The sequence below is a fragment of the Mastigoproctus giganteus genome, chromosome 6 (genome assembly GCF_048544385.1).
Source record: "Mastigoproctus giganteus isolate SK-2022 chromosome 6, ASM4854438v1, whole genome shotgun sequence".
Classification (NCBI taxonomy): Eukaryota; Metazoa; Arthropoda; class Arachnida; order Uropygi; family Thelyphonidae; genus Mastigoproctus; species Mastigoproctus giganteus.
In genome coordinates this window covers 117460189-117474665 of record NC_143580.1, presented here as the reverse complement: position 1 = coordinate 117474665, position 14477 = coordinate 117460189, and the positions used below count along the sequence as shown (strand labels likewise).

The 14477-nt window shown below is 36.7% G+C and overlaps 1 protein-coding gene across 2 annotated transcripts in view; it reads left to right on the top strand.

The window, feature by feature from the left end:
• LOC150084528 (dual specificity tyrosine-phosphorylation-regulated kinase 1B-like) overlaps nt 1-14477 on the top strand; it is a 378795-nt gene that overhangs the window by 161737 nt on the left and 202581 nt on the right. For both annotated transcript variants that reach the window (XM_090376473.1, XM_090376472.1), the window contains one exon: nt 9741-9943. In XM_090376473.1, coding sequence (XP_090232599.1) covers nt 9741-9943 — 203 coding nt within the window. The remainder of the gene's footprint in view (nt 1-9740; nt 9944-14477) is intronic.

Genomic DNA, 14477 nt, shown 5'->3' with positions numbered 1-14477 from the left:
ATCCCTGAAGGCAGCTTGCAGGGATTTAGTGATTTTCTGGTGTTTGTATTGGACGAATAGCTGTCTCTTGCTGACTAGAAATGGAGCAGATTGGAGGAAACTAGTAACCAGAAAATTCTTAAAGGTGATATGCCATTATACAGTCAACTGCTCCCTTGAAATGAGTGAAATTAGTCAACAGATATTTTTCTTGAGTTTCTTCTTAGAAATTTGTTGTGGTGACCATAGTGTGCTCAGCATCTCTGCCCTTTGTAAATCTACTGGTTTACATATGGCAAGCCCTGTAGATAATAATGGAGAGTGAAGTGGCATACAATAAGTCTCTCAAGAACTTGCCCAGAATAGACAAAAGGGCAACAGGATGTTATGAGGAGGGGTGACTCCTCATAACATCCTTGATAACCTTCTCTCTAAGCAGGTCAAGTCCTAAGCATTTGACTGGTTTGATAAGATTGATTGCAGAATTTACTTCATGAGTGAAGTGATCTTGCACAGCATTACTGTTGTCATGGTTTTGCCTTCTTAGTTCAGCCTTGTAAGGAGAGTGTATGGATAGATCATCTTGTGCAAAAATGTTTTTTCTATTGATTCCTGCCAGCTGATGTCTTCCTGATGAGTAGATCCACCAGTGATGAAGCTGAAGACTTTATTTCGTGTCCACAGTTTCGCTAAGTCCCATGTTGTCCACAGTTTCGACAAGAGACTGCAAAAAGTCTACAACCAAGTAAAATTTGCACAAGTGATATCTACAACAAAAAGCCTTCTTTTGGTTGTAGATTTCACATCTGATTTCAGCATGACCTAAAGATGTCCTAAAAGGACATCTTTATTTTTTATTTATTGTATGTTGATAACCCTAGTCAACCTGTAGTAATTTTACCATGTACTTACAAGGGGAGTTAAGCTACTAGTTAAGAAGCACTTAGAAATGAAGGTAGTAACTGATTTCCCAAAAGATACTTGTCAGTATTTAGGAAACAATATGTACAAAGTTGGCTATGTAGGATGAGTTATAATTCAAACTTTCTAAATGCATATAATAGTGCTCTGCCTGAAGATTCTGGCCAAAGATTCTCTATTTAGATTCTGTAGGCCAGTGATCTCCAAAGTTTTTTGGTCACACATCCTTATTTTACTTAAAAGGACTAGCGTGCACCCTGGAATAAAAAAAAAAATAAATATATAAGTTTAATATTTTTTAAAAAATCACAAACAAAAAAAAAATACAAAACAGAATTAAATTTTATTTCGTTTTTTTTTTCTTTCCATTCTTGATTTCTGATTGAAATCAAGAATGAAAAACCAAAATGATGCTACTGAAGGGGATCATTTGCATTCACCCATCCACCTCATGTAAGGCTTAACAGTTGGTCATTATGTCTCTCTCTCTCTCTCTCTCTCTCTCTCTCTCTCTCTCTCTCTCTCTCTCTCTCTCTCAGGGTAACTTGGAATTTTTTTTTGGTTGGTGCACCATAAGCCTCAGGCTTCCTTGCACCATATGGCTAATAATAATAATAATAATGTCTGGTTGCTTTTCATAAATTTCTCAATGTTATTATGGATCATAAATTGTTTTATTAAACACATGAATCATTTCTTGACAAAAATCAAAAAATTACACTCCAGTGCTCCTTCACATCTCTAGACATTCTTGGGCCGGCAGTTTTAAAACCCAACAAATATCTTTTATACAAAGCCATATTCCTATCCATATGTACAAATGATGCTAGTTCTATATTTTGGCATACCAAGAAGGTTCTTCTTCAAAGTAAACTTCAAAAATCTTAAAATCGTATGTTTGGGGGATTTCGGCTGGCTTATTTTTTTATGAACACCCCAAACACAAGGGGTAATAGCATTAGCATTAGTAGAAGCATACAATGCAAGAAAGTAAGCTTATGCAGCATCAGCCAAAAAAAAAAAAAAAAAACCTCTCATTTCACCCCTCCATTCATTCCAATTCATCCCATTCAGTACTGTGCATGGGTTGAGAAGATGAAAGAAGATACTTGAATTTCTGTAGATCGTAATTTTCAAGAAATACATATGAAGGAAGGTTATTGGAATTTGAGTGAATAAATAAGAAAGAATAAAAGTTGGTTAGTAAAAGGACGTTTACTGGTTTGGAGCCAACTGATTATTGAAGCCAACTCAGAAGAACAGTGTCCGTGGAATTACTTGTAGAAAAGGCTTGGAGCAGAAATGTCTATGAGACAGAGTGGAGAGATATTGTTAGAGATGGGTCATTAATTAATATAATTGACCTCTTTTGAATGGAACCCAGAAGCCTGAGAGAGGTTTTGGGGGCACCACCAGATGTGAGTACAATATTCCACAGTATGGCAGATTTGTGATTTGTACAGAGTGAACAGCTGTTTGGAAGTAAAGTAATACAGAGAGAGAGAGAAACCCCAGTTTTTTAGATGGACAGGAAGCAATATTTGTAATATAGTTATGCCAAAAGAAATTAAAATTCAGAGTAATCCCCAATATCCCCAATAGGTCATGCCTAGAAAGCAGTGTCATCAAAGGTAAGCATAGGGGAAAATAATTATTTTTGTGAGATATGAGACAGGACTGAGTTTTAGAAAGATTGAAATCAACTAAGTTATTTTTTCCCCATTGAACAATTCCCTGGAGATCAGCATGTATGGAGTTAGTAATGGATATTCAAGAATTTGAACCTGTTTGTGCAGGGCAAGGTTTCTCAAACTGGAAGGTGAATGCAATGTGCTATCATTGACAATGCTATGGATAGGACTTTTGCTCAGTGGAAGAAGGTCATTAACATTCAAGAGGCAAGAGTAGGAGAAAGAGCTGAACCTGGAGGAACACTATCATTAGTGGAGAAGTTGGCAAACCAAAAGATGAAAGGTTTTTTAGAAGACCCCAGAGAAATGACCCAGGTACTACACTTAGGGTGATAGAATAGATGTGTGTAAATTTGCCTTTAGCCAGTGGGTAGTTGATTGCTGGAACAAACTTCCATCTGTTGTTGTGGAAGTTGATAGCTTAAATAAATTCAAGGAGCAACTGGACAAACATTTAGAGGGATTGGATGTGTGAATTTCTTTTTTTTTGTTTGTTTTGTTTGTTTGCTGATGCTACATAAGCTTTCTTTCTTGCATCTCAGGCCTCAACTACTTCTACCTTTATGCTAATCACAATCAAAAGCCTTTGATCGTGTTTAGCATTCAGACTTTGCCATTGAATTTGTTCGTAGATGGGTAATGTAAGATAAGACACTGATGGAATCCATACTGGTGATAGTTTGAGTTGGCGGTTAATTAATTGCTCTATTACTTTAGAAAGAATAGAAGTAAGTGCAATGGATGGGAGGGATTTGTCTCCGTTTTTAGGAACTGGCTGGGTATGAGCAAATTTCCAAGCAGATCTTTGGAATAAGAAAGTGAAAAAAGAGAGAAAACTCTCTTTCTGGTGCAGCGTACCTTAGATATATATACAGGGTGATTCACTACCAGTGCTACAAACTTGCAGGAGGTGTAGGGGGCACAAAGACGAATCGGAATCACATAGCATTGCAGGGTCCGAAATGCCTTCGTCATGCGGTAGAGGATGTTGAACGGGAGGTTGCGTGAACAGCGATCCCGCTGGAAGTCAGCATTTGCGAACCGTTTCTGTTGAAGAAACCAAGTAGCAAAAGTCCTCCGGAGTGGATAATCCGCAGGCTCCAATGATTGGACGCGTTGCAGATGGTATGAACTCATTTGGTTTGTTGACAGTATCCTCTATACAGTGGATTGGGAAATACCCAATCGTTGGCCTATCGCTCAAGTACTCATACTCGGATTGCTTTCGGAAAGACGTAGGACATTCTCCTCATTGTCTGGCGTCCTCGTTGTTCGCTCTCGATTCATGGTACCTCTCGTGAAACAACCAGTCTCACGTAACCTTCTCTGCACATGTGCAAAAATCGTATGATGAGGAGCACGCCTGTGCGGGAAACGTTCCTGGTACAAGCGCAGAGCGGCGTGCCCGTTACAGTCCGCAGCTCCATACGCGAGGTGCATGTCAGCCAGTTCAACGTTTGAATACTCGTCCATCCTACTGCCTTGGGAACTGGTTCTCAAGTGCTTACTTCCAGGTACACCCTTTCATGGCGACGGTTTCATGTTCACGCGACCTCCCGTTCAACGTCCTCTACTGCATGATGAAGGCATTTCTGACCCTGCAATGCTATGTGATTCCGATTCGTCTTTGTGCCCCCTACACCTCCTGCAAGTTTGTCACACTGGTAGTGAATCACCCTGTATACATACCCATCCAATGCAGCTAAAATTCAAAGCCTTTCTTCCCATTCCATTTGATTGTCTTTTTGATCTGCAACAGATAATTATCTACGTCAAAAAATCAGACCCACAGGAATCTGAATAATTTGTTTCAAAATACAGAAGTTGTACCAAACATTTTGTGATAATAATTTTTGTCACTACGGAACTATGATGTGCATAGCTTTATCATTCCACTCACATTTTCTTAAAATAAGTTGATAGCTCAAACATGGATATATCTGTAGTGTTGGTTCTCTTTACCTCTTCTCTAAATTAAGTCCATAATATACACTGATGTGTGGTAATCTCATGATATTGAAATACATAAGAACTCAGTTGGCTCATGTACTGTCTTGTTTTAAAGAAACTAGACAGTTCATTTTTAATAGAATAGAATCTTTAATTGCAGCAATGATAGACATACAATTAGTCCCGTCACGGCATGGTGGTGCCAGGGGTTAACAAAGCATATTTACAAAAGAGATACACATGAGAAAAAAAGATAAATCAGATTATTAACAAGGCACAGTTTTACATTTTCAGTTCGACGAGGATACCCTTCCTGTATTTTTTATTATTGACCACTTCTTGGAGGTCCCCGTCGATGGCTTGCAGTGAGGGCAGCATTTGCTTTGGCAGGAATCTGTCGGTTAGTACTAGCCGGTTACGGTTTGCTAGCAGCTGTGCTGAAGACCGGAGATAAGGGGGAGGAATGCGCCAAGAGCAGTGATCCCAGAAGTTCGGCTCTGTAATTTTACCGGTGGCCATCTTGATGGTGAACAGCAGCCTTCTTTCTGCGATGTAGGACCGGAGCCTGTGTAGTTGAAGAGCTTCTGCTAACTGCGTTGATCTGAGAGCTGGGGGAAGGTGGAGTTTGCTGTTGGCCCATTTTAGAAGCCAGAATTCGGCAGAGAATATTCTTTTGATGTTGGATTCGGCGGCCGAGGCCCATATCTCTGAAGCATACAGTATTGTCGGGTAAAGGATTGATACGATGTATCTTTTTACCAGTTGTGGGTCGGTGGTGTGGAGCAGCTGTTGTTTGGCGACCCAGCGTAGTGAGTTCAGCCTCGACTGTATGAGGTTTATGTGATCGTTGAAAGATAGTTTGGAGTCGATAGTTTTTGTTATTTATTTCTGTTTTCAAGGCAATAATGATTAGTAATGCTGCTTTTGGCTCCATAAAGAGCATCACATGAATCATTAGATTTACATAATTTAATAGGGAATGGATTCAAATTAGCTGAATTTTAATTGAACTTTTTAAGAAGAATATTCAGTTATATATTTCATTTTAGTAGTATAATATCTCTAACTATCGTATTAGGAAACACTGAAAGGCATAGTTTTAGCCATAACTGTCATTGTGCCACTAAATATTAACACCGATAGTTGGGAAGTCAATCCTCACTCACTAATTGTGTGCCACAGAATTAATTTGGCAAAACCCACTGAGATGTACCACAGTGGATTGAGGAACTTCAACATTGATAATTTTTGTGGAATTTAGCAATATGAAGTACGTTCATGGAAATAGGAAGAAGGGGATAGTTGACAAGAATTATATTGAAGCAGTTTTGATGTGTTGCTTGGTTGGTTAATGAAGCCAAAATTAAAGTTGGTGAGTCATCAGCAGTATGCTTTGAGAATGGAAAGAGCAGTGGAGAACATTTGATCATCCATCAGAATACATTGGTAGTGATGTATGGGGCTTATTATTGATTAGCAGTTCATAAAGTTAGTATTTGTATCCTTCATTGAGGTGGGACTATTAACCACCACTACACATTTAATGTTTACGGGTTCTATAATTTCCTCATATGGTGGGGTGATTTGCTGTCTGCCAAATTGAAAGGGAGAAGGCATTTCTTAGAGCAGTGGTTTTCAACCGGGATGCCACGGCACCTTAGGGTGCTGCAACAACATTCCAGGGGTGCCACATAATTTGATTTTAAGTTACCTAAACTTATTATTTTTTTAAAAAAATTTATATGTTTATTTCATTATAAAGAGGTGTACAGTATCTTTTTAATTTTATGGTGATCTATAATTGATGTTTACTTAGTTTACCTCTATATAAAGAATAAAATTACTGTATATATATAAAATTTGTATTATAAAATGTAATTTTTATAATTATATTATTGTAATAATTATCATATGACATATATATTTTTAATATCTCACACACACACACACACACACACACACACACACACACACACACACACACACACACACACACACACACACACACACAGAATCAGATCTAACAGGCAGAAAATTGAGTAGGGGTGCTGCAAAATAAAATAAATTGCTTAGGGGGGGATGCCATTATTAAAAAAAAAGGTTGAAAAGCACTGTCTTATAGAGTATGGCAGGTAATTGAGATTTCTTTATTTTCTCATTTCTAAACTGAGTCTGAGATTGGATGAAGCTCTGATCAGAATGGAAAGCTTTCTAATCAATCACTGTTGCATTACCTATTTTATGAAATTTGGTTTTAAATTTATAGAGCAGTGGTATTGTTTTTTTTTTTTTTTTAAGTCACTTAGTTTTTGTAAATAATTTTCGTCAAAAAGAAAAATTTCTACTTGGTTTTTTCATATACAGCAATACCTCACTTAGCACAGGTTTCACTATAACACGGTTTCCAATTAAGTTTAAGTCTGCATAAAGGCCTTTGGTATCGGGTTCCATAATAGTCATAAAGTTTGTTGCTTTATGACTATAATGTTCCATTGCCCTGAAAGCTCCTGATTGTTTATATTTTTGTATCTTAACTTATAATAAATTTATCAGTTTTCCGAGGAAGCAATAAATGTTATGACTAAGTTTAAGTCAAAAAATTACAATAATAGCCTAGGTACGTGTACATATATGCTGCGGTGCCAACTCTATTGTCTCACATGCACATGTGCCAATAGCTCTCCTCAGGCAGAGCAACTTGACTTGGCCCATTATAGCCTTAGACACTGATGTGCCATAAAATCCTAAAACAACCAACCAACTATGCAGCCAGCAGCAACAGTGTTCCATCCTGATGAGACATGGTGATAGCTTTTCAAACTTTTCATTTCGCAATTTATTTTTTACCCATTAAAGTATGAAACGATGAGTCAAAAAAGGAAAAGTAATGAAAGCGGTGGAGCTACTTTACCTCTACATTTTTCTAATGTAAGCCATTTAACGTAAATGGCTTACATTAGAAAAAAAAAAAAACTTGATATTATCAAGTGCCATGGAGATGGTGCATCGTATGCTAAAATTGCGTGAGAAAATGGAATGAATGAAGCACAGTGTGAACGATTATTCGAAAGAAGGATCAGTATAAAGAGCAGGGAATTTCTACATCATCTTACATGACGAAAGTGATAACTAAGCAAAGAAGTTCGCTATTGATTAATATGGAATGTCTTTTATTAATATGGATAGAAGATTGTAATCAAAAGAGAATTCCTTTGAATCAAAACATCATTCAAGTGAAAGCCATGAGCCTTTATAACACGCTGAAGGAAAAAGAAGAAAATGAAGAGGAGGAGACTAAAGAAATATTTACAGCCATCGTGGTTGGTTTTTTCGATTTAAAAACCATGTTGGGCTTCACTATGTTCGTATTTCAGGTGAAAGTGCAAGTGCAAACAAAGATGCTGCTGCAAGATTTCCCAGTGAATTGAAAGACATCATTGAGGAAGGTGGCTACAAGGATGAACAAATTTTAAACGTCGACGAAACTGGACTGTTATGGAAAAAATGCCCCCACAAACTTTTTTAGCTGAAAATGAAAAGGCCCAACCTGGATATAAAGCATCAAAAGATCATTTAACACTTTTGTTGGGTGGAAAGTCATCTGGGGATCTTAAATGAAAGTCTCTACTCTTGTTCAGAAAATCCCAAGATCTCTAAAGGTCTGCGTAAAAAGCACATTGCCCATAATTTGGTGATCAAATAAGAAAACATGGATTACAAGAGAATTGTTTACAGAATGGTTCACAAATTATTTTTGTCTGATGGTTGAACGTTACTGCAAAGATGAAGGGATAGAGTTCAAAATTTTGTTGCTTTTAGACAATGCACCAGGTCATCCACCTGAAATTTCTGATCTCAATGAAAATATAAAAATATGCTTTCTTCCACCTAACATGTGTTTGTTACAACCCATGGATCATGCCGTAATTGCTACATTCAAGGTGTATTATTTGCAGCCAACTTTTTCCCAAGTGATTGAAGCTTCAGCAGGAGTGGGGTCATCGTCTTTACAAACATCTTGGAAAAATTATAACATCAGGAATGTAATCAAAAATATATCTGCACCTTGGCTAGAAATCACTGCCAACAACATGCGTTCTGTTTGGTAGCATGTTTTGCTCCATTTGGGAAATGTGTTTCACTAGTTTTGAATCGCAAGTTCAGACAATTGCCGAAGACATTGTGAATATCATAAAAGACTTGGGGTTCGAAACCTTGGACACTGTCAATGTATATGACTACATTGAGGCATGTGCAAATTATTTAGATGATGCAACTCTCATTGAAATTGATGAGCAAACTGCATATGAAGAAGACGAAAACAATTCTGGAGTGAACAAAACGCTAAAGTGGCATCAAAAGAATTTTCCCGAGAAGAATTGGAGAAAGTTTTTTTCGGGGGGAGGGGTTAACATGGCCTGTGACACGATTATGAATGGAGATCCAAATGTTGAACATAACATCAAGATATGGCAAATTTTAAAAGATGGGATTCAATGCTACAAAGACTTGTACGCCGAGAAAAAGAAGACAACCTCACCAGACTTCATTATTGAAATACCTAAATAAACAATAATGCTTTTTTCTCATCTCTCATGATGTTACCTTTTAATTAATAAAATTTTTGCAATATTTTTTATTTCAAATCCTTTTCATTTGCTATCAAGCACAATGTTTATTGATTTATTATAATTTGGTTATGGACTTTCTCTGGAATGCATTCAGTTAAAACCGATTATAATTATGCCTCAATCAGCACGGTTTCGCATAACACTGAACAGTTTTGGTACCAATTATTAGTCCTATGCGGGGTATTGCTGTACTATTAACTGGAGGTGTTTAGCCATTGCTCCAGAAATAAACTAAGCCACGATTGCTAATTAAAATGTAATAGAAAAGAATTGGATGATGTAATCACAGCCTTTTCTTGGATAAACATGCAAAATCACGTAGTTGTTGACAAAAATATATTAGTTTGCATCATGCTATGTAAATGAACTTTCAAATAAATTGATTGGTTAATTTGGGACTTCATTTACCTAGTTCACAGTAAAAATTATAAATAAAAAAAAAATAAAAAATAAATAATGATCTTTGTAATATTTTTCATATGCTTCATCGTATAAAAGCAGAAGTGATTTACTTAAGTGTCTGAGTAATTATTTTTTAACCTAACAAAGCATTTTTGTATAATTTCAGAGTCTGCTAAGCAAAATAGCTCCATGTATGGACATTTGGTCACCCAGGATCAACTGGTTGCCATGGCAACTGGGCCACAGGGATCACAAAATGAATTTATGGTGCTTCATTCGCCAGTGTCATACAAATCGCGTGATCCAAGTATTGCACCATTGAGGAAGCTCAGTATTGATCTCATTAAAACATATAAGCACATTAATGAGGTAAGTTGATTTTTGAGTTGGTATTAGTAGTGGCAAGGAAGCAAACTTATATAGCATCATGCAAAAATAAAAGAATAAAGAGAGCTACCCACATCTGCCCATCCTCTCTAATAACACTATGCATTTTGGAAAAAAAAAAAAAAAAAAAAAATCACTGTTGTTTTCTCAGAAAAGGATATTTCTGAATCATTTTCTAATGCGCTTATTTCAAAAATGACTTTCGTTTGTTTCTATCACATCAGGTTTCTTCAAAAATCTTAAAGAAAATTTGATTTTTCACAAATTTTCATTAATTTAGGCAGAATTTGTGCACTGAAAAAATTATTGATGCTACTTTTACCAGACTTTTATGTTTAAATACATGTTGAAAACACTGAAAAAGGGCAGTGTGGTAAAATGTCCACTTAACACTCAACTCTCATTTTAAAAACTGATCTAGGTCAAATTTTTGTTTCTTTGATTTTTTTGCATTTTATTTCTTTAATTTTTTTGCATATCCTTCTACATTACAGTGTCCCTCTTTTTAGCAATAGTATTAGTAGAGGCATTTGATGCAAGAAAGCAAGCTTATGCAGCATCAGCCAAAAAAAAATAAAGTAAAATAAATAAATAAAAAATAACCACTTCCACTTCACCCCTCTGTTCGTTCGAAATACCTGTCCAGCTGAGCCTTAAACTTATTTAGGCTATCAACTTCCACGGCAAGGGATGGAAGTCTGTTCCACCTACCAACCACCTGCTGGCTAAAGGCAAATTTCCACACATCTATCCTACATCTGTCTTTCCTCAATTTGAATTTATGCCCTCTCAGGTGATTATTCTGAGCAAGAGGAAGAATCCCATCAGCATTGAGCATGCTCAAACCATTCAAGGCTTTGTACACCTCTATCAGATCACCTCGCTGGTGCCTAGTCTCCAGACACTGTAATTCGCAAAACTTAAGCCTTTACTCGTTCCAGCAGCTCTACAACTTTCTTGAAATGAGGCCTCCAGGCGTGTATACAGTACTGTAGGTGTGGCCTGACCATTGCCTTATACAAGGGAATAATCACCTCCTTATCCCTGCTAGAAAAATTCCTATATATCATTGACAATACACCATGAGCTACTCTTGCAGCCCATCTGCACTGCTCAGAGAACTTCATATCTGCCTGCACAACCACCCCCAGGTCCCGTTCATTCTCTACCACTGTCAGTGTAGTACCACAGAGTTGATACGTTGCTCTTGGGTTGCTGTTTCCCATATGTAGTACTTTACATTTGTCAATGTTAAACTTCATTTGTCACCTCTCAGCCCATCTGCTCAACCTTTCCAGATCCTGGTGCAGCAGCATAGTGTCAGTAGTGTCCTTGACAACCCTGCCAACCTTCGTATCGTCTGCAGACTTGGACATTAAGCTTGATATACCATCATCACTATCATTTATAAATACAGAAAACAATAAAGGACCCAATACTGAACCCTGAGGGACTCCACTAATAACATTAGTCCACAATGAGCAGTGTCCATTGATTACCACTCTCTGTCTTCTCCCCCTCAACCACCCCTTTATCCATAGCAGCAATTTGCCTCCGATGCCACACTGCTCCAATTTGTGCAGCAGTCTTCCATGTGCAACAGTATCAAAAGCCTTTCTAAGATCCAAGTATATAATATCAAAGTTATTCCCTGCATCCAGTTCTTTTGTGACTGCATCATAGTATCCAATCAAATTGGTCAGGCAAGACTTCCCCTTAACAAAACCATGCTGTGTCCGAGCTATAACTGAAGTCTTGTCTAGATGATCCTGCAGTGCTTCTTTAATCAGTGCCGTCATTAATTTTCTGGGAACAGAAGTTAAACTCACAGGTCTATAATTACTTTTGTCAGCCTTTGATCCTCCTTTGTGAATTGGGTTCACATTTGCACATCTCCAGTCCATGGGTACCTCCCCTGAGTCCAAGGAAGCTCTCATAATTATGGCTAAGGGTTTGCTTACTTCCTTTTGCTGCCTCCTTTAATATCTTCAGCATCCAGCAATTGTCAGCCATCATGTTGACATTCTACCTCCCCTGGTACCTCATCTCCATGTCTTTAACGTTCTGGTGAAATCCTTTGACAACTTTCCAGAAAATCTAGTAAGTGTTAGCAATGTGAGAGTGCAAAAAATGTACCTCGACACTCAGCATCGTATCCAGGCATCATTGTAAGGGGATAGGGTGGACTTGGAGACCAGATTCCATAGACCTTGGAATGTTTATATGAATAAATAATGTTGGATTTATTATGTTTATTTGAATATTATGAAAGCATGTGAATAATAATACTTATTAATCACAAAATATGACAATATATTATTTCCAAACGTTTGGCAATACAAAACATATAAAGCTTTTTCTTTAATTTTGGATCCTTGGTTAAGGGGCCATATGCCCCCTTTGCCTCTCCCTGAATATGCCGCCGTTGACACTCATGTTTCAGCCCAACTTCTTGAAGTTTGCCGACTCTATTCTTGTAGTCTGGATCCTTGTTAATCCCCAAAAAGATCTCAATAATAGACCTGAAGCTAAGGCCTCTCATCAGTTTTGCAAATTTGGAGTCCAACAACCTTGTTTTAGCTTCTTGGGTGATCGATGGGAATTTAATAAAAAGGAAGTTTAAGCAGAGACGTTCCTGAGATAGAGCATTCACAAACTGTTCTATCAAACCCAGTTTAACTGTGGAAAGAGGACAATTTTGGGGTCTACCAGTGATTTCTGAACTATGTTTTTTGATCCAAGTACCAATCCCCCCCCCCCCACACACACTTCATCCTCAGCAGTAACTTGTCCCTAATTTTGACTTGTACAGCTGTTTTTTTTATATATATAAAACAGTATGAAATCTGAGTATAGTGTCATGGTTTGGTTTTTTTTTTTGCATCTGGTTCCTTTGTTACTTGTGTTGTTGCAGTAGCCAATCATATTTGTCACAACATTTCCGTTAACAAATTCACGCAATGATTGTTGTATAACTGCCTTCCTATCAAGGTGATCCTGCATTACCTTCTAACCACCGATTCCATTATTTCCCTTGTAGCAGAAGTCAAGCTTAGATGTCTGTAAATAATTATCGTGTCCTTTGATCTCTCTTTGCGAATAAAGTAGACATTTGACCATCAACTTGTTCGTTCTTCCTCCTAATCCAAAGATGTTTTCATAATTTTAGCTAATGATTTGCTTTCTGCGTTATGCTGATTCTTTTAATATACAGCTAGTCCTGCTATAACATAAAGACATAGTCTGATAAAATGCTTTGTAGTACTATATTGTGTGCTCATTTTCATATGACAGTCAGGGATAGCTTCCATAAATCTACACATTTTCCCATTTTTTTAAAATTGTTTTTATCAGTATACTGTGGTAAGTAATATATTGAAATATAGAGGTGAATAAATAGTTTATTCAAATGAGATGTACGTAGGTAATACTATTTTGTTTAATTTTTCAATCAGAGGAAGGGAAGAAGTTACTTGTATACTGTATTTTAAGGTGGGTTTTTTTTTTTTTTTTGTTTTTTTGTTTTAAGAATGAAGTAAGGTTGCCTAGCTTGCATTTTTTTAAATCATCTAAAATAAATTTCACTGTCATCAGATCATCCAGTTTTATTTTGAACTTGCAGATTTTATCACTGTTTGAATCCATGTTGAAAACCATTTTCACCAAATCTTTATTTCAGTATTTACTGTTTCCATTTTTTTTTTTTTTTTTAAACACTGTTATTGTCTTTTTTTCTGCACTTATTGTTTTCAGTACATGTACAAATATAAGAATATGTGTGTATAGGGAACTTTATAAATTTTTGCACCTAAAAATACATTAAACTCTTTAAAATTGAGTAACATCTGGGATTGAGAGGTGCTGGATTTAAAAATTTTTCTGAATTTAGAGACATGCCTAGTGATTGAGCAGTTTTAGAAGAGCACATTTCAATAAATATTAAGCACAAACAGTGAACTTACTTACATTTAAAGAACTTACCTTTAAAGTTAAAAATTTGACTGTCTTCTCCCCTCATCTGTTTTTGTAGGTAGCAGGATTTCAGCTGCATGAATAATGTCTTAATGTGATCTTAATTCTTACAGAGAACAAAGTTGCATTTGTAATGAGGTTTCTCTGCGCTACTTTCAAAAAACAGCTTTAGCTAAGTTACAGCTTTAAAAACATTTTGTATACAGCATGGCAGCTCACATTGAATAACGTCTTTACAACCGTTGTTTGCATGTTGTCACTAGAGACCCACCTACTATCTAGTGAGGAACAAGTTCCTGGAAATCTCATCATTTTAAACAAATGGTTAATTAACCTTTTTTTTTTTCTAGAGACCATTTCTTTGAAAGTAGTGCAATACTAGGGCAACTTGTTGCAAAGGCAAATTCATTATGTTTTGAGAATTAAAACCATTGCATTATTCACAGTTAAATCCTGCTGGCCACAAGCATTTTATAAAGAAAGAAATGTCAATCCTTTCTTAAAAACAGATACAAATTACCCCAGGGGCTCACATCTTGTGAGT